The 18,172-nt window shown below is 48.6% G+C and overlaps 1 protein-coding gene across 1 annotated transcript; it reads left to right on the top strand.

The window, feature by feature from the left end:
* Positions 1–841: 841 nt before the first annotated feature.
* Positions 842–14,488, top strand: LOC141222231 (PIH1 domain-containing protein 1-like). The gene is made up of 9 exons (XM_073666636.1): positions 842–922; positions 1,133–1,199; positions 1,424–1,609; positions 1,945–2,006; positions 2,088–2,169; positions 7,052–7,151; positions 7,632–7,679; positions 8,081–8,171; positions 14,399–14,488. Exons 1-9 carry the CDS (start codon positions 842–844, stop codon positions 14,486–14,488), a joined length of 807 nt encoding a protein of 268 aa, XP_073522737.1.
* The last annotated feature ends 3,684 nt before the right edge of the window (positions 14,489–18,172 follow it).

The following is an 18,172-nucleotide window of genomic DNA, read 5'->3' as shown; positions in this document are numbered from 1 at the left end:
GTCTCACACCCCCTCATGTCGTCGGCTGTCAGGCTCCCGCACCCCCTCGTGTCGTCAGCTGTCAGGCTCCCGCACCCCCTCGTGTCGTGGGCTGTCGGGCTCCCGCGCCCCCCCTCGTGTCGTGGGCTGTCGGGCTCCCGCGCCCCCCCTCGTGTCGTGGGCTGTCGGGCTCCCGCGCCCCCCCCTCGTGTCGTGGGCTGTCGGGCTCCCGCACCCCCTCGTGTCGTGGGCTGTCAGGCTCCCTCACCCCCTCGTGTCGTGGGCTGTCGGGCTCCCGCACCCCCTCGTGTCGTGGGCTGTTGGGCTCCCGCGCCCCCCCTCGTGTTGTGGGCTGTCGGGCTCCCGCGCCCCCCCCTCATGACGTGGGCTGTCGTGCTCCCGTGCCCCCCCTCGTGTCGTGGGCTGTCGGGCTCCCGTCCCCCCCCTCGTGTCGTGGGCTGTCGGGCTCCCGCGCCCCCCCCTCGTGTCATGGGCTGTCGGGCTCCCGCGCCCCCCCTCGTGTCGTGGGCTGTCGGGCTCCCGCGCCCCCCCCTCGTGTCGTGGGCCGTCGGGCTCCCGCGCCTCCCCCTCGTGTCATGGGTCGTTGGGCTCCCGCGCCCCCCCCTCGTGTCGTGGGCCGTCGGGCTCCCGCGCCCCCCCCTCGTGTCGTGGGCCGTCGGGCTCCCACGCCCCCCCCTCATGTCGTGGGCCGTCGGGCTCCCACGCCCCCCCCTCGTGTCGTGGGCCGTCGGGCTCCCGCACTCTCCCCTTGTCGTTGTCTGTGGAGATTAATACATATTTTCATTTTTCAGGTTTTCTCTTATAAAACAAGAACCCTGAGCTTCTGTCTTTAACCGAAAAAATGGCGTCTGACAAGTCGCTGCTGTCTGCAGAAATGAACACAAACATGGAGGAAGCGCTGTATGAACAGATGCTGATGAAGGTACGAAAGATGAATTGGAGAGGCCAGCAATCACCGGGTGAATGTCTCCTCCGTCAGCCGCTGGGGGCGCGGCAGTCTCCAACATTTACCTAATGTGTATTGTTGGCTTTAGACCCCTCACAGTTGTACTATTTTGGTGCAGGAAAAATCTGTTTGCAGAACCATCCTGTTCATGTTACTCACTGATTCTCACTTATTGCCTCATTTCAGGCCAAACAGGAGATACAGAGCAGAATACCAAACTTACCAGAAAGCAGACAGATCAGACCCCAGCCGAGTGAGATGGGCGTCCTCTGATTATTATCCAGATTACTTTGTGCATATTATGTGACAGATACCACAGTGGGGCAGTGGGGTCTTAATGACTGCAACGGTCACATGATGCAACCAACGTGGGGGGTCACATCGTTTTTTCTTATACAGTTGGTTACATGTAAATGCTGCTTGGCTTTTGCCGATTTTATTGTGTTTTTGTTCACTTTTTGTTTTTATTTCTGGTAGGTTTCTGCATTAAAACTCGCACATCCAAAAATACCAAAATCTTTATTAACATCTGCAAGTCGAACCAGATCTCAGCGCCCCTGGACCTGACGGAGCAGGAGTTAGTCAGCATCCTGGAATCTGATGATCCCTCCGGCTATCGAGTCCCCATGAGCCTTGGAGAGCCCCACGTTGAAGTTGATAATAGTACGTTTTTTTTTAATACAGCACGTCTCTTTTTAAAGGGGTAGTCCAGAGATATCCTTAAAGGGGATAAAATAGCAAGTATTACAACTTACTAATCCTCAATGATCAAAGGTGCCGTCTCCACAGGTTCTGGTAGGTCCACTTCCAGTCTGCGGAATAAAGTTTGTTGTTGTCTTTTGAACTTTTTTGGTTTAGATTTGGGACTTAAAGGGATTGCCCACTACTTGGATTCCCCTTTAAGAACTTATGCTAATTATTCATAGCAGCCCAACTAAGGTCAATGGATTGATTCGGCATCGCAAAGTATCTAAGTCCTGGTGCACTTTGTCCTACAGGTGGAGGCGGCTGCACGGCGTACGACATAGTGATTAATGGCACCTTCTTTGAGAAAATTAAGGTAACTGCAATTGCTTATTCCGACATACGAGCTGTCTGCTCTCCTTTGTGTCAGCTCCTTACTTTGTATTTTTTTTATTAGAATAATGAGCTTCTCAGGGAATTTTTTATCACCGTGGCCATGGAGGGACTAGAGAACAAGTACGAAATGGAGCTGTCAAGAGGTAACGACCGCATCACTGATATTTTCCTTGATTTTTCCAACACAAGGACTTGTTCTTTCGTGGAGCAAGTTTACCATATAATATATTGAACATTTTTATGTACTAACCTGTTGTATGGCACTGTATCAAATGCCTTTGAAAAGTCCAGATAGACGAAAACCACTAAGTTTCCCTGGTCCAACCTAGAACTTACCTCCCCATAGAATCTTTTCAGATTAGTTTGCAGGACAGATCCCTCATAATCATATGTTTAGGTTATTCTTATTGAGGTGCTCCAGGTTAGTATCTCTTAGAAAACCCTCAAAGATGTTGCCCACAGTACAAGTTAAACTTACCTGCCTATAAATTCCAGGCTCAGATATTATCCCGTTCTTGAATATTGGTACCACATTTGCTATGTGGGTGTAACACTGGTGGATATGGACCCACTGCCCCACGGGAGGGTTGTGACTAGGTGTCTACTGGGTCTCCACTAGAACCTTTGGTGGTGAGGATAGACTGGGCCGCCAGTAGACACCAGGTACAACTTCAGTGCAGTCCCCGGGACTGCAGCAGCATTCCGGAGGTACCAGGGTACCAGACACAGGAGAGCGAAGACAAGGACTAGGTCAGACAGTCTGAGATCGGGGCAGGAAGCACAGGTTCAGGATAGAGAAAAATGGCAAGGGGGACAGGGGTTTTTGAGACCAGAAAACTCCTTTAAAGCTTGCAACCTCTGTTGCTTGACTGCAACTCAAACAGTCAAATCAGTCAGTAAGAATTTAGGGCACTTCCATGGCGATATTTTGCATCAGTATTTGTTAGCAGACGCCAGGAGTGGATCCAAAACAGAAGAGGTGAAAGTGTTTCAGTTACTATTTTTCACTGTGTTTGTTCCCCTCTGGTCTTCAGCTTACAAATACTGCTGTAAATTAGTGCCCAAAATACTCACTGTGTGAATGAGGTGAGGAAGCTGCTTGTAGTACTGTAATAGAAGTCCTTATTCTGAGGATGAGTGCTGTAATTCTTGTCTTCTCTGCTCCATCAAACTCCCCAGAGCAGGGGCAACCCCTGGGGCAAAACTGCTGGTGGCAGATGTCCAGACGTATGACTCAGTGATGTGTGATGGACCCCGACTCCCAAACAAAATGAATCAGACACATACAAAATAAATACACAAATCATTGCAATTAGGTGTCAAACATTCTCAACTTTATTTAAATTTACATGACACCGAAAATGGCACAACCCTCGACTCACGAAGAGTCACCCTCCAGCGCTCAGGAGAGGAAAACCCCATGTGGAGGAAACCTCTAGGGAACCATGGCTCGAGGGCTGCCCTTCCCTTGGGCTTAGAGAGTTAGTGCCGATATATGACGGAGTTTTAGAATTTGTACATATTTACAGAGAACGACATAACAAATATAGACTATTAATGTGATAGCTGCGATATCTGTCACCACATTTATTGCTGGAACGAATTTAGTTGATCTGATTTCCCAGGTGGATCTACCACTTATCCCTTACAGATCCAGCTCCGTCTCTCAAGAAGTTGGGCACTTGGTTACAGGGGTTGCTCATTATGGATAACCCCTAATAGGATGAGTATCCCCCCCCCTCCCAATTTATCACCCATTAAAGTCAAGGATCCATCCATGAACTCCCAAAGAAGAGCAGCTCTTTGTACATAGTAACAGAAGGGGATCCTGTTTTGGGGACCCCCCCTCTGTTACCTTCCCATGCCCCCGGGGTGTCTAAGAAGACAACCCCTTTCCCTGCTAGAACCTCCAAATTACACCAACGTTGGCACATTACGTGGGGTGGTCAAGCTCAAGGTCCTCAGGCGCATCATCAGTAATGGCGTTGATCATGGCAGTGCGGCATTCTTTTATGGAATCTTCTTTATGACACTTGTTTATGCCCTCACAATAGTTGTCATGGTTACTACAAGGGCTATTACTGATGCAGGGTCCAAGTATTAACCCTTTCATCATTGGTAATTCACTTTCATTATGGAGGCAAATAATTGTACTTGATACCAAGCAGGAGTCTTATCATTACGGCTTCCCTTAGGCACCATAAGAAATACAGATTATAGAACATACGTACAAGTGTTTCAGGAGTGTTTTGCACTTTTTAGATCCATAGATTGGGCTTATAACTAGCACTTTACAAAGCAGAAAATTAAGAGGAAATTACTTGTAAAATAATATTATAAGGAATTGCATTTCAAGCATTTTCCTAATGTGCATTCTGCATACTTGCATAGTTACATAGGTTGAAAAAGTTTGAACTTTAATGTCCTAGGTCTATCTCCAAAGTTATACATTTTCTATTACTAGATTATTTATAACCCACAATGTCATGTTTTGTTAAAAAAGTATCCAGCCCTTCTATAAATGCTGTTATACTATCTGCCATTACTATATCTTGTGGTTGGCATTCCACAGTCTGACTGCTCTAACTGTAAAGAATCCTTTCCTATTAAGTTGCCAGAATCGCTTCACCTCCGCTTGTTATAAATGTTCCTGGTGCTTTGTAAGGTCCTGGAAAGTGATAAGTCATGTGCCAGTACTATGCATTGACCACATATGTATTTATACATATAAATGTATATTTATGAAGGAGATGATAATTACCCTTCATAGAGGTGTTACGATCATTCATAAATTGCTTTCATAGGTTTGATCTCCAGGATTAGGAGAGATTTGGGGTGTAAACGTAATAAACAATGAGTAAAACATCAAAGCAAACGAAAAAGGGTTTGTGACCCAAACTGGTAGGTGAGACCGGCTAGCCCCATATTATACGAGGTCACAACCAGGTTTCGCCTGAGGAGGGCAGCACTAATGAGTTCTCAGGAGCGCATAACCCTGAAATATGCAGCGATTCTACACTACCCATTATAAAAAGGTTTAATATGCTACTTACTACCATGTTTTAATTAAGATACAAGGCATACTTGTAAGGAGAGATGAAAAAGGTGATGGGGGACAACATATAAATATACTGAGGAACTCTATACACTAGTGGCCAAAATTGAGGCAACACCCCCAAGATTTATGAATTTTTAGCATTTTGCCAATACCAATACAAATTTCATGAATGTTTTTGATTTCACAGTAAAGTTTTTAAGTAGAAATAAAATCTCATATAGAAACACAATATTAGCAGGAAATTTGTTAATTTGTCAACAAATTGGACACTATTGTCACTCAGATGACTGTGGGAGAAAAGCCATTGATTTGTCCTATTTTCATATCTAACACTAAATGTTAATACTCAGTTGGATAGCCCTCAGCCTTGATGACTGCCTGGCATCTACTTGGCATGCTATCTACCAGTTTGTGTAAATCAGATGGTGTGATGATATGAAGCCATGATTTGATGATGGCTGCAATGAGTTCCTGCTTGTGTGAAGCCCGCTGTTTTGACACCGCTCTTTTGAGCCGAGCCCATAGATTCTCAATAGGATTGAGATCTGGGCTGTTTCCTGGCCAATTCAATAGCTGGACATTTTTGTCCTTGAACCAAGAGAGACATTTTTTAGCTGTATGGCATGGGGCTCCATCTTAAAATAAACGGTGTCCCTTCACCAAATACATCACGTGCTGAAGGAATGAGTTTAGGCTGAAGGACTTCCTTGATGTAATTTTCAGCATTAACTGTTTCTTCAATTACCTGCAGCCGACCACCTGCATCTCTGGACACGCAGCCCCCTACCATAACACTCAGAGGAGGCTTCATGGTGGGTATTGTACCCTCTGGCAACCAGTCCTCTCCAGGTCGTCGTCGAACGTAGCGGACACCGTCGCTGCCAAAGATGGATATGCGTGTCTCATCGCTCCATATAACATTTCTCCATTGTTCAATGGTCCATTTACAATGTTCTTTGGCCCCTGCAGACGTTTCTGACGCTGTGAGGCATTCAAAAATGGCTTTTTACCTGGTATTCTGGCTCTTAACCCCGCGTTTACCAGTCGTCGTCGAACCGTCCGATCAGACACTGTCACTCGGGTGTTGACAAGCTCCTTGTTGATGTTAACAGCCGTTTATAACCTGTTATTTAGGGCGATTCTAACAATTCTTCTATCAGTCTGAGGAGTTGTAGCCTTCTTCCTTTCTCTACCTGGTTTATTCTTTATCGAACCAGTCTCTTGAAACCACTTACACACTTTGAGAACGAAAACATGTAATTGCTTACCTTCTGATGACAAACTGGCTTTAAAATATAAAAACCGCATTTTAATCGCACAATATCTGTCTTAAATCACACCCAGGTCACTATAAACCAACATAGAATACATATCGCAGAAGAGGGCGTGTGTACAAGTAAGTAGGTCAGTGAAAACTTCCATTAAATATTGGTGATGGTGAAAAGCTGAAGGTGTTGCCTCAATTTTGGCCACTAGTGTATAACACAAAATATAAACAAAAAAGAAAGGGAAGAACATTTCTGCACAAAAAACGTGTCGCTCGGCAGGAAAATCCCCTTGATATTGCGTTTTTTGAGATTTTTTTTTCCCGTTCTTTAGAAACGCTGCAAAAATACTGAAAGAATAGACATGAAACTGCTTCAAATCTGCAAGGATTCACTTTTCCTGGTACTATCAAACATAGCGTTTTTGGGAACTTGGAGCTCTATATTACAAATATGTCCGTCCCTCCAGTTGAAAGAAATTAACATTTTCCTGGAGGGAAGTTTATATTTTACATTATGTCAGTTTTTGTCTATCGATGATAAAGTGCAGTTTGCAGCAATTTTTATTGTGACATATACCCAAATCATTCACGAAAATATTTCACATTCAGCGCGTGTCGGGCGGGCCTGCGTCCTCTCACATGCCAGGGCTGAGTTTCAGTTCCAGTCCGACCCTGTTAATCATCTATGGTTTCCCTTCAGAGTGGAAAATGCTGAAAAATCGGAAGTTCCTGGGATCCATTTTTGAACAGAATATCAGAACCAAATCAAAACCGATGATTCAGGAAATGGACATAATGGGGTAAGTCCCAACTCTAAGGTACAAGTCTATGGCATACAGTCTGTAAAAGACGACAGAGTAGGCTGCTGTTGAGCATCGGCGGCTTCTTCTCTGATGTTCCTCGCTCATCCATGTCTTATAATACCACATTTCCCCTAGGGACACAAAGTATGACGAGCGCCACTCCTTCTGGTGATAGGTTATACCCAACAGATGGGGCAGCGCCACTCCTCGTGGTGATGGGTTATACCCAACAGATGGGGGAGCGCCACTCCTTGAGGTGATAGGTTATACCCAACAGATGGGGGAGCGCCACTCCTCGTGGTGATGGGTTATACCCAACAGATGGGGGAGCGCCACTCCTCGTGGTGATGGGTTATACTCAACAGATGGGGGAAGTTGCAGAATGGCTTGTTATGGTGCAAGAACAATGTGGACATTGTTTTTTTTTTTTGTTGTTTTAACTATTATGTCTTTATGTTCTTTATTTTTTTCCTACAGACCCTCCCAGCTAACTCCAAGCAAGTCCCTGATCTCAGAAGTTGAAAGGTTTGGGTTACTTTGAGCTTTAATGCATGCATTTACTTTTTTTAGAATCCCATCTTACGAAAAATATAGGATATCCAACTTCTTGGACTCCAAAAATAAGGGGGCTGCAGCCTGGAAGTAACCCCGCTGCCCTTTTTAAAGAATATGCTGGTGTGGGGCAGCTACCCAGATTTTCACTGTGCAGGAGAACTGCAGCTAAGTCCATTCACTTTGCTGGATCTATGCTGTCGTTCCGCTGCACAGTGGAGGCCATGATGCCAATGTGCAGGGAATGACCGTGAAAGGGGCTGTTCCTCATTACCAGCATCAGTGCCCCTTTATTATATTAGAGATTGACCCCAACAGATCATAAATTGATGGTGTACCCTTGCATTATACTGCTGCCTTCCTTTTTTTATCAGTTCACCCGTGAAACCAGATTACATGATTGTGGCGGAACCTCCTGTAGGACACCCAAGTTTTCTGGTGGCTGAAGTCTCTTTACCTAAAGTGGTGAGACCCTCAGATGTGGTTTAGGATTGTGACCTTTTTGTATTTCATGTGATTTCCAATAGTCTTCCTTTATTAAAAGTCTATGCCAACCTCGTGCTACCGGTCCTCCTCTGCCAACTTTTATCATCACAGCTTTGATGTGTCCACAGTAGCCAATTGCTGGCAGCTGTGACACATTTGCTGGATGATGATGATATCATTTTTTTTTTTCATACCATGGTGGGTTGTTTGCAAGCTGTTGGAATGAGAAAGAAGATCTCTGTAAACGACTGTCAGCAGAGAACGACTGTTCAAACCAAGCACAGACGCCCAGTGCTTCACGGCGGGACCAGTTATTTATATAAACCTCCCCCCCTGCTTGTTTCCCCTCCATCTCCACCATCACCTCTTCTTTGACAGTTCTGGCTTCATAGATCCAGACAGGAGATAGAGGGAAAACAAGCTGCTGGGAAGATGTATATGACGCGCCCCTGGGCCTGCTGTGTCATGCGGCATCGCGCGCACGGGGGCTTACCCGGAGCCGGATCAGATGGGGGTAGTAGTCTCGTGGCGGTGACCCGGTCCGTGCCCAGGGAGTCAAACTGAGCGGCAGTATTTAGCAGTAGATGTTAGAATGTTCGACTAGGCCACCCGTGGATTGCGGTCACGGAACCGCCGCTGCACGGCAGTCCGCTGAGGCCGGTGTTGTTTGTGGAGCTGAGAATGAGATGACTCCCCACGGGAGGAGTATGGCCTCAGGGCAGATCTGTTAGAGATGATGATGGGAGTGATGGTGCGGGTGTCCCAGTGCTGAGGGTGCAGGTGTGACGGCAGGAACTCAGAGGCGGGAAGTGCAGTTTCAAAAGCTTTACTCACAGTTCTTTATCAGATCCTTGTGCACAGTAGGACCACCCGAGCCGTGCTGCGTCCACCAGGTCAGGGACTCGGCCAACTCCCAGGCGATTCCAGAGCGTGGTCCAGAGCTCCCCTCTCTTCCTTCCTACTGGCCGTCCTCACCAGGGACCCACCTATGTCCGGCTTCCTTGGGCCTTATGGGGCAAAACCTCTCTCCGGCTTTCCTGACCCTATGTGGCATGCCTTCCTGGTGGATGTGGCGAGGGGTCGTGCCAAAGCTTGACCACGACCTCCGGTTCCTGGCTAAGGATGATTGACCTCCACCAGTTTGGGATCCGGTACCCTTCTCTGCCAACCCTTCACCCGTTTTAGTTCACTCGTGGGATCTCAGGGTTCCTTCTGCTTGCGTCTCTGGGCCTTTCCTAGTGTTCCTCTTCTTCCTTCCCTCTCTTTGCTTCAGGCCTGGCTCTGGAGCTGGGCCCAGACGGAGCCACAGCTCCCCCTCAGCCCTCTCTGGCTGAGCTCCTCTCTCCACTCCTCCAGGCTGAACAGAACCTTGTCTTAAGATGGTGCCCACCTTATATACTCCCTCTGACACCCGAGCCCAGGTGACTAGCACCCAATGGGCTCCCACCTATGCCCAGAGTCCCTCCCCTATCTGCTCCTACACTACTGGGATGTTCCCCCCCCCCCCCACTCCAGCCAGGGACAGACGCTGTCGTACCTGCACATCTATCTGGTGGGAGTACCGTTGTTCTGTCCCCCGGAAATGGGGTGAGTGTAGTGCATGCAGCTATCTGAGCTCTGTCCCACACTCCATCCTTACCCGGGAGTGGAATACCACACCTCTGGTTTGAGGTGCAATACTCCTGTAGCAGCCGAGTCCTCGGGGTGCTACATTCCCCCCTGGTAAACCACAGCACGTCCTCGGGCTGGAAAAGAGCATAACATTATGAAACATACAAAATTTTTAAAGTACACACTAACATATAAAACATTATAAAAAATATTATCAGAAAATATAACATTACAGGTAACTTCTTATATTATCATTTTAGCAGTATAAACTTTCAATATAAAACTCTTTTATATAAAACGTTCTTGTTCTTCCGGCCACGGTGCAACTTGTGACCGGGTAAAGTGCAACAGTCACTAATAGAAAAAACAGTTCCTTATAAAACCAGTAGGGGGCGCCTGAAAAAGCGCAACTATTTACAGGGTATGGCCGCTCTCAGTCCTCGGCCAGTGGGAATAGGAGAATGGCTGCTCACAGTCCTCAGCCTGATTGGGGATAGGGGCACACAGGAAACAGTTCCTTTAAACAGTTCCACACTAGTCCCAACGGGGACCACACTTCACTTAGCAGCATATCGAATACCCATACGGGTAACTTATTTACAGTACTTTGCTTATGCTACTCCCCTTTAGTAGCGATGTCCTCCCCTTGTCTCCTCCTGAGGGTAGTCTTCAGACCCGTCCGGGTCCTCTTGATCTTCCTCATCCTGTATCTCCTTCTCCGTCAACCGGTGCACGTGAAGGGCGTATGGTCCTCTGGCACACTGGTGCCGGGTGAAGGTGACCTCATCACCTGAGTAAAGGTCACGTCCTCGGTGTCCCTCCGGCAGGTGAGACTCGACATCCCTGCGGGTGACAAAGACGTCGCCGGGGGTTCGGTGATCCCGGATAAAGCCCCAGCCGTTCTCCAGTTGAAATTTTATTACAGTCCCGGTGGCGCGGGGAACGTGGGCCGCACGGGGGTTTCGTCGGGCCCCGCGTTTCTGCTCCGCGCTTTGGACCTGCAGCCGTTCCTCGCGGATCCGCCTCTCTCGCCGTTCTCTCCCGAAGACCTCTAACTGCTGACGGCAGCACTCCTCACGCCGGGCTGCGTCCGCCCGGGTCTCCTGGGTGAACCCCATTAGGTTTTCACTGGTGTGGTCCCATGCAAATTGGGCCTCCTCCAGCGGGAGCGGAACAATTTTGGCGGGTACCGGAGCCGGGATCAGAGGCTCACACAGAGGCCATTCCTTCCGGAGTCGGGGGTTGACGTACTCCGGTGGCCAAACGAAAGGCAGCCCGTCCGGGCTAGTATGCTGCGCAAACAGATCTTCACCCAGGGGTGGCACGGTGAAGGTAGAGGGCGCTGTAGGGGCAGCGGCGCCCGGGGGCGCTCGGCCTTGCGTCCAGGCCGTAGGCATCCTGTCTGGATTCAGGTATGGCGCCTTCCGGGAGGAGGGCGCTGTGGGGACCGCGGCGCCCGGGGGCGCTCGGCCTTGCGACCAGGCCGGGGGCACTTCCTCTTTTGCCGCGCTCAGGGTCCAGGGGCGTGGCGTAACAGAGGGCGCGACCGCGGCTCCTGCCGCTTGAGGCCTAGTTGGAAGCAGCGGCGGTGCGGCAACGGGCGCGGTGAGTGGAACTTCGGGCTCTGCGACGGGGAGCTGGGGCAGGCTTACGGCTACTGGGCTCGGGGTGATGACGTCCCCATTACCTGCTTCCATCCCTGCGGCTCCCTCCGCGGCGTCGTCTCCGGCCTTCGTCCCTCCTGCACCATCCTCAGGGGCAGACATGCTCCACGATGCGGGGGGCGTCCTCTGCTGGCGGGTTCCAGCCTGCTGGACCATCTCCCTTCTCCACTCGGCCAGTGCTTCCTGCTGTACCTGGGCCATCTTCCGGGCCAGGGCTTCCAGCGCGGTCTGTGCACGCTCCCGATCTCTGGGGAGCTGTGCCAGGATCTCCACCAGGCCTTCTGGGGTGGCAGCCTGCAACAGGTTCCGGACCACAGGGTCAGTGCTGCTCGACTCTTCTTCCATCTCCGGGTGCGATCTGTCCAGACTCCTCCAGGCCGCACCCATCCTCTCAGTTTTGTTCTCTATCCGCCCCCCTTGAGGGTGGTCCCGGGGCAACTTGGTGACAGTCAGTTCCAGGGGCAGCCCCCTCACGCTGATGGACATCTCTATCATTGCAGTCTCTGCTGGTGGGGGCGGTTTCCGCTTTTGGCGCCATTCTTGGACCTGGCCCACGATGGGAGGTGGCCTCTTGCCACCCTCTGGCACGCCCATAATGGAGTCCGCTCTGCCAGGGCGGGAAATCGTCTCAGATGGCGGGAATCGTCTCCTTATGGCGGGAAACTCCGTGGATGGCGGGAAAAGGCTGCAGATGGCGGGCAAACGGCGGGAAACGACCCGAGATGGCGTCCGATAGCGGGAACCCTCTGGAATTGGCGGGAGACTCCTTTTTACGGTAAATGTGAACTTTTCTTCAGGCACGCAGTACCCGGTGGTTGCGGGCACGAAATCCTGCCGACTACGCCAAAGTTGACGCGCCCCTGGGCCTGCTGTGTCGTGCGGCATCGCGCGCACGGGGGCTTACCCGGAGCCGGATCAGATGGGGGTAGTGGTCTCGTGGCGGTGACCCGGTCCGTGCCCAGGGAGTCAAACTGAGCGGCAGTATTTAGCAGTAGATGTTAGAATGTTCGACTACGCCACCCGTGGATTGCGGTCACGGAACCGCCGCTGCACGGCAGTCCGCTGAGGCCGGTGTTGTTTGTGCAGCTGAGAATGAGATGACTCCCCACGGGAGGAGTATGGCCTCAGGGCAGATCTGTTAGAGATGATGATGGGAGTGATGGTGCGGGTGTCCCAGTGCTGAGGGTGCAGGTGTGACGGCAGGAACTCAGAGGCGGGAAGTGCAGTTTCAAAAGCTTTACTCACAGTTCTTTATCAGATCCTTGTGCACAGTAGGACCACCCGAGCCGTGCTGCGTCCACCAGGTCAGGGACTCGGCCAACTCCCAGGCGATTCCAGAGCGTGGTCCAGAGCTCCCCTCTCTTTCTTCCTACTGGCCGTCCTCACCAGGGACCCACCTATGTCCGGCTTCCTCGGGCCTTATGGGGCAAAACCTCTCTCCGGCTTTCCTGACCCTATGTGGCGTGCCTTCCTGGTGGATGTGGCGAGGGGTCGTGCCAAAGCTTGACCACGACCTCCGGTTCCTGGCTAAGGATGATTGACCTCCACCAGTTTGGGATCCGGTACCCTTCTCTGCCAACCCTTCACCCGTTTTAGTTCACTCGTGGGATCTCAGGGTTCCTTCTGCTTGCGTCTCTGGGCCTTTCCTAGTGTTCCTCTTCTTCCTTCCCTCTCTTTGCTTCAGGCCTGGCTCTGGAGCTGGGCCCAGACGGAGCCACAGCTCCCCCTCAGGCCTCTCTGGCTGAGCTCCTCTCTCCACTCCTCCAGGCTGAACAGAACCTTGTCTTAAGATGGTGCCCACCTTATATACTCCCTCTGACACCCGAGCCCAGGTGACTAGCACCCAATGGGCTCCTACCTATGCCCAGAGTCCCTCCCCTATCTGCTCCTACACTACTGGGATGTTCCTCCCCCCCCCCACTCCAGCCAGGGACAGACGCTGTCGTACCTGCACATCTATCTGGTGGGAGTACCGTTGTTCTGTCCCCCGGAAATGGGGTGAGTGTAGTGCATGCAGCTATCTGAGCTCTGTCCCACACTCCATCCTTACCCGGGAGTGGAATACCACACCTCTGGTTTGAGGTGCAATACTCCTGTAGCAGCCGAGTCCTCGGGGTGCTACATATATATTATTATTTAATTATATAGTGCCATTGATCTCATGGTGCTGGTGCATATAAATGATGTTATAATGATGATATAAATGATGAAAGAGGTTTGTTGCAATAGTGTAGAACATGCCGCTCTTTATTTTTTCTATATTAATGCGACATTTGGAGGAATCGCACAGAAAATGCTTTAAATGTATTTATTTTTTAATTTCATTTTTCTCATGTCCATGATTCACATTGCGTTAAATGAGGCATAATGAAGATGAAGAATGTTTCAGCTAATGTAGCCTTCATCAGACAGGATAATGTAGCTTAAGAGGACCCACTTGGTTAAATATAGGGGTCAGTTCTGGTCTTCCCAAAAAGCAGATTAAGTAGTCACCACACGGGAATCTGGTGATTACTGGGTTTGCTTTTGGGGACCCCAGATTTCTTCATATAACCGAGTGGGCCTTCTGACTAATGAAGGCTACATTATCTGAAATTCTGGTACCATTCATTATGCCTCACTTAAAGGGGTTGTCTGGCACTTTAATATTAATGACCTATCCTAAGGATATTCCATTAGTATTAAAGTGGTGGACAACCCCTTTTAATGCCGCGTGAATCCTAAAAAATATTTGAAGCCTTTTCTGTGAGCAGTTCCTCCACGTGTCAGATTTAATGTAGGAGACGTGTGGAGCTACACAGTAACTTCTAGTTGGCCGCGTATCAAGATAAAAGTTTAGATTTTTGTGCACTTGTTGGTTACAACTTTCTTTCCCGTACAGAAGCGTTCAGCGACATAAGCGTTGTTACCACGCTGGTCTTCTCTTTACAGTCTTCTGCTAGATCTCTTGTGTTGGACATGGATGAAGACAGAATAGTCAGACGTCCCGATTTGTATCATCTAGACGTCTTCATTCCTTAGAATATCATCCAAGAACAAAGTGGAGCTCAGTTCAACAAGGACAGTAAGGTGAGACAATTAAGCAAAGCTGGACATGTCTTATAGCCCATTCTGAAATCTCCTTCTTAAAGAGGTTCTCTGAGAAAATGTATATAATAAAATTTAAAAAAATGTATACATTTATTTAGCAAAAATAAATTCTTTTAATTGGTGGATAATTCTATGTGAATACTTTTATTCCCAAAAATGGCAAAAGTATTCTCGGAGTGATACCTTTATTGGCTAACCAGAAAAAAATATATATATATGCAAGCTTTCAGAGCACAGAGGCTCCTTCTTCAGGCAATATTACAAATGAATTCTTAACATTTGTAATCTTGCCTGAAGAAGGAACCTGTGTGCTCTGTAAGTTTGCATATATATATATTTTTCTGGTTAGCCAATAAAGGTATCACTCCGAGAATACTTTTGCCATTTTTGGGCATAAAATTATTTCCATCAAATTTTCTGGCTAACACGGTACCACAATATAAATTTGTACTGTACATCACAATTAGGGGATGATAATTGCATATGGACATAATGGCCAACGATGTCAGCAGCCATCCATCCTAGATGGGTGAAGGTAAACTGTTTGAGACGGACTTCTCTGACCTACCTGTCGGAATCAAGAACGTGCATCTATGTCATCAATTGACTGATTGATCACGTCCATGAGTCAACATGTTGTAAACCTGTCATGGTGAGTGAGCCGATAGGATGCTGCCCCTCACCCTGACAGGAACTTATCTATCACAACATATAGTTGCCCAGAGACATCTGAATGCATCGGCTTTCCTTTATGCCATTCATCAAACATGTCGTATATTTTGTGTATAGCGAGTCACAAGCCTCGCACTGCTCTGCGTCTTATCATTTGGTTCTATGAGCTGCAGTAAAACGTGACGTATATTCCAGGTGCTGACGATCACAATGCCGGTCCAGCCAGCATAGCGGTGGGCTCAGAAGATCGGCTTTGGAAATCGTTCCTCTTATATAGATCCAGTGGATCCTACTTACATTCGCTGCTGTTTACATTGTATGGTTACAAGTCTATTTAGACTTCAATATGACTCCAGAATAAATTTTTGTCTTTCTTATACTTGCCGTATATTTTTCCCAAGGAAGGGGTTTAGGTATTGTGCTTTTTTTTTTTTTATTTCTACTGTAATATTTCATAATATCTGTGAATAAGTCTTGAAAATAATTTGCATTGAAAAGGTTGAGATCCTCTCAATCTACAGGGATTTTTAGGAATTAAAAATCTACAGCAGTAAATCTGCAGCAGAATTTAAATTTTGCACCATGTCTGGATTTAGTAGCAGCTGCCCCTTTAAATGGAATATGTCAGCAGGTTTTTGCTATCCCATTTGAGAGCAGCATAATCCGAGGCCCTGATTCCAACGATGTATCACTTACGGGGCTGCTTGGTGTTATTTTGATAAAATTGCAGGTTTTTTTTTCTCATGCAGATCTCTGAATGCTGAGCTCTGTATAATAACCCCACCCCTGATTGTTCAGACACAAATATATCTGTTGAAAATAGTCTGGTGTAGGCCCGAGAAATACAAGTGTGGTTTTGCAGTTCCACGGGTCAAATCTCTGTATTATCCTGCTTTTTTGCATTTTTTGCTGTAAAGAAAAACAGTACTGTCTCCTGATTGTTCAGACACAAATATATCTATTTAAAATTTTCTGGTATACCCCAGTAAACAATAACTGTGGTTTTGCCATTCCACGGTAAAAAATCTCTATTATTCACCTTTTGATATTTTTTCCGTAAAGAAAAACAGTAATAATTTCTCCCTGATTGTTCAGATTGTTTAAAAGAGTCGGGTGTAGGCCAGAGAAATAGAACTGTGGTTTTCCTCTTCCACGGTTCTGATCTACTTTATTACCCTTTTTCCATTGATGGTGCGAGTGTAAGCTATTTTACTTACTTTACAATGGGCAAGGCGCGTGGCAAGGGACATGGAAGTGGACGTTCTGGTGATGGTGCATGCAGAGGACCGGGCCGTGGCCAAGGTGAAAATGTGCCACAACCAACAGCCATATCTTCTCGCTCCCACTTCTTGACCGAATTACTAGGGAAGCACAGAACAACACCAGATCAGTGTGAACAGGTTATTAATTGGATAGCAGATAATACTTCCAGTTACCTGGGCACCACCACCTCCGGTCTGTCTTCCACACGGTCAACTCTTAGTAGCCATGAGTCTCGACCGCATACTCCTCCTCACCCTGATGCTCCTCCCTCCCACCATGCCGAGTGTCATCAGACAGCAACTGATCCCACACTTGGACACTCTGAAGAGCTGTTCACTGGTCCATTTCCAGATTTGTGCCCCTCGCCTGCTCCGCTTGAAGTGGTGGAAGAGGAGATCCCATGTAGAGATGCCCAAATATTTGAACAGCCACGGCCAGAGGAAGTCAACGCTGGCAATTTGTCACAAGAGGTGGACGATGACGAGACACAATTGCCACGAAGTGAGGAGGAGGACTGTGGTGCGGAAGTGGAAGAGGAGGAGGTGGTGGATGATCTAGTAACTGACCCAATGTGGCAGGAGGACACGCAGAGAGAGGCCAGCAGCAGACAGGGTGAGGGAGGCAGAGTACCCCAATAGGCAGAAAAAAGCAGTGTAGTGGCCGCACACAGAAGGCCGGCAACAGTTCCCCGTAACACCAACACGAGGGACGTTGCCAGTACAACCTGTAGGTCTTCCAGAGTCTGGAATTTTTTTAAAGACTCTGCTGATATCCCCAAAAAGGCCATTTGTACCACCTGCCATGCCAGCATCAGCAGGGGTGACAAAACTACCAGCCTGACCACCACCAGCATCATCAGGCACATGGCAGCAAAGCACCCGACTTTGTGGGGCGAACCCCAGGGTCCATGACCAGTGTCAGCGGGTGTCACCTGTTGTGTGTGCATGGCAATCCCCTGTCCATACTGCATGCAAAGATGCCCCCTCCTCTCAGTCTTTATGGCAGTCTCTCAAGAGTGTGCAAAGCAGTCATCAAAGCAAAAGGTGGCTACTTTGAAGAACCTAGAATATAAGACATATTTTCAGTTGTTTCACACTTTTTTGTTAAGTATATAATTCCACATGTGTTAATTCATAGTTTTGATGCCTTCAGTGTGAATGTACAATTTTCATAGTCATGAAAATACAGAAAAATCTTTAAATGAGAAGGTGTGTCCAAACTTTTGGTCTGTACTGTATGTGTTATGCACACGCCCGGACTGACTGGCGTGTGCGGGTGTTGTGGTTCCACTGGACCATGGACCGGAGAGTGCCTGGAGGGGCGTGACTAAGTATCTGGCCGATCCGACCAAGGTGGCACGACGGCATACGACGCCAGTGCACCAGGGAGAAACCGGGCAGAGGGACCAGGTGCTACTCCAGGTCAAACTCCGGACACGGGGGTTGACCCACACTGGGATTACTGGAACAGGCAGGTTAGGCTGGCACAGACTGGTGGATGTAAGCAAACACGGCAGGTATGCAGATGGGTGGATACAGGCGAGTATGCAGGCAGGGAGGTACTGGCCGAAAGGACGGGCTGGAGCACAGAGAGGTTAAGACCCAGTACACACTGGGTCACAGAACCGCAGATGCGGTAGACAACCACAACAGAGAGGGAACGCCCGAAGCGGTGGGCAAG

The sequence above is a fragment of the Phyllobates terribilis genome, unplaced genomic scaffold, assembly GCF_046119375.1.
Source record: "Phyllobates terribilis strain yellow unplaced genomic scaffold, ASM4611937v1 Scaffold_347__1_contigs__length_1996218, whole genome shotgun sequence".
Taxonomy (NCBI): domain Eukaryota; kingdom Metazoa; phylum Chordata; class Amphibia; order Anura; family Dendrobatidae; genus Phyllobates; species Phyllobates terribilis.
This window is presented reverse-complemented; position numbering and strand designations above follow the sequence as displayed.

What these genes read in the sequence shown, in the direction of transcription:
- LOC141222231 (XM_073666636.1), top strand. Translation starts at nt 842, where the DNA reads ATGGCGTCTGACAAGTCGCTGCTGTCTGCAGAAATGAACACAAACATG. An exon ending in ATGAACAGATGCTGATGAAG is followed by an intron (nt 923 to 1,132) that starts GTACGAAAGATG and finishes GCCTCATTTCAG; the next exon opens with GCCAAACAGGAGATACAGAG. An exon ending in AAGTCTCTTTACCTAAAGTG is followed by an intron (nt 8,172 to 14,398) that starts GTGAGACCCTCA and finishes TTCTCTTTACAG; the next exon opens with TCTTCTGCTAGATCTCTTGT.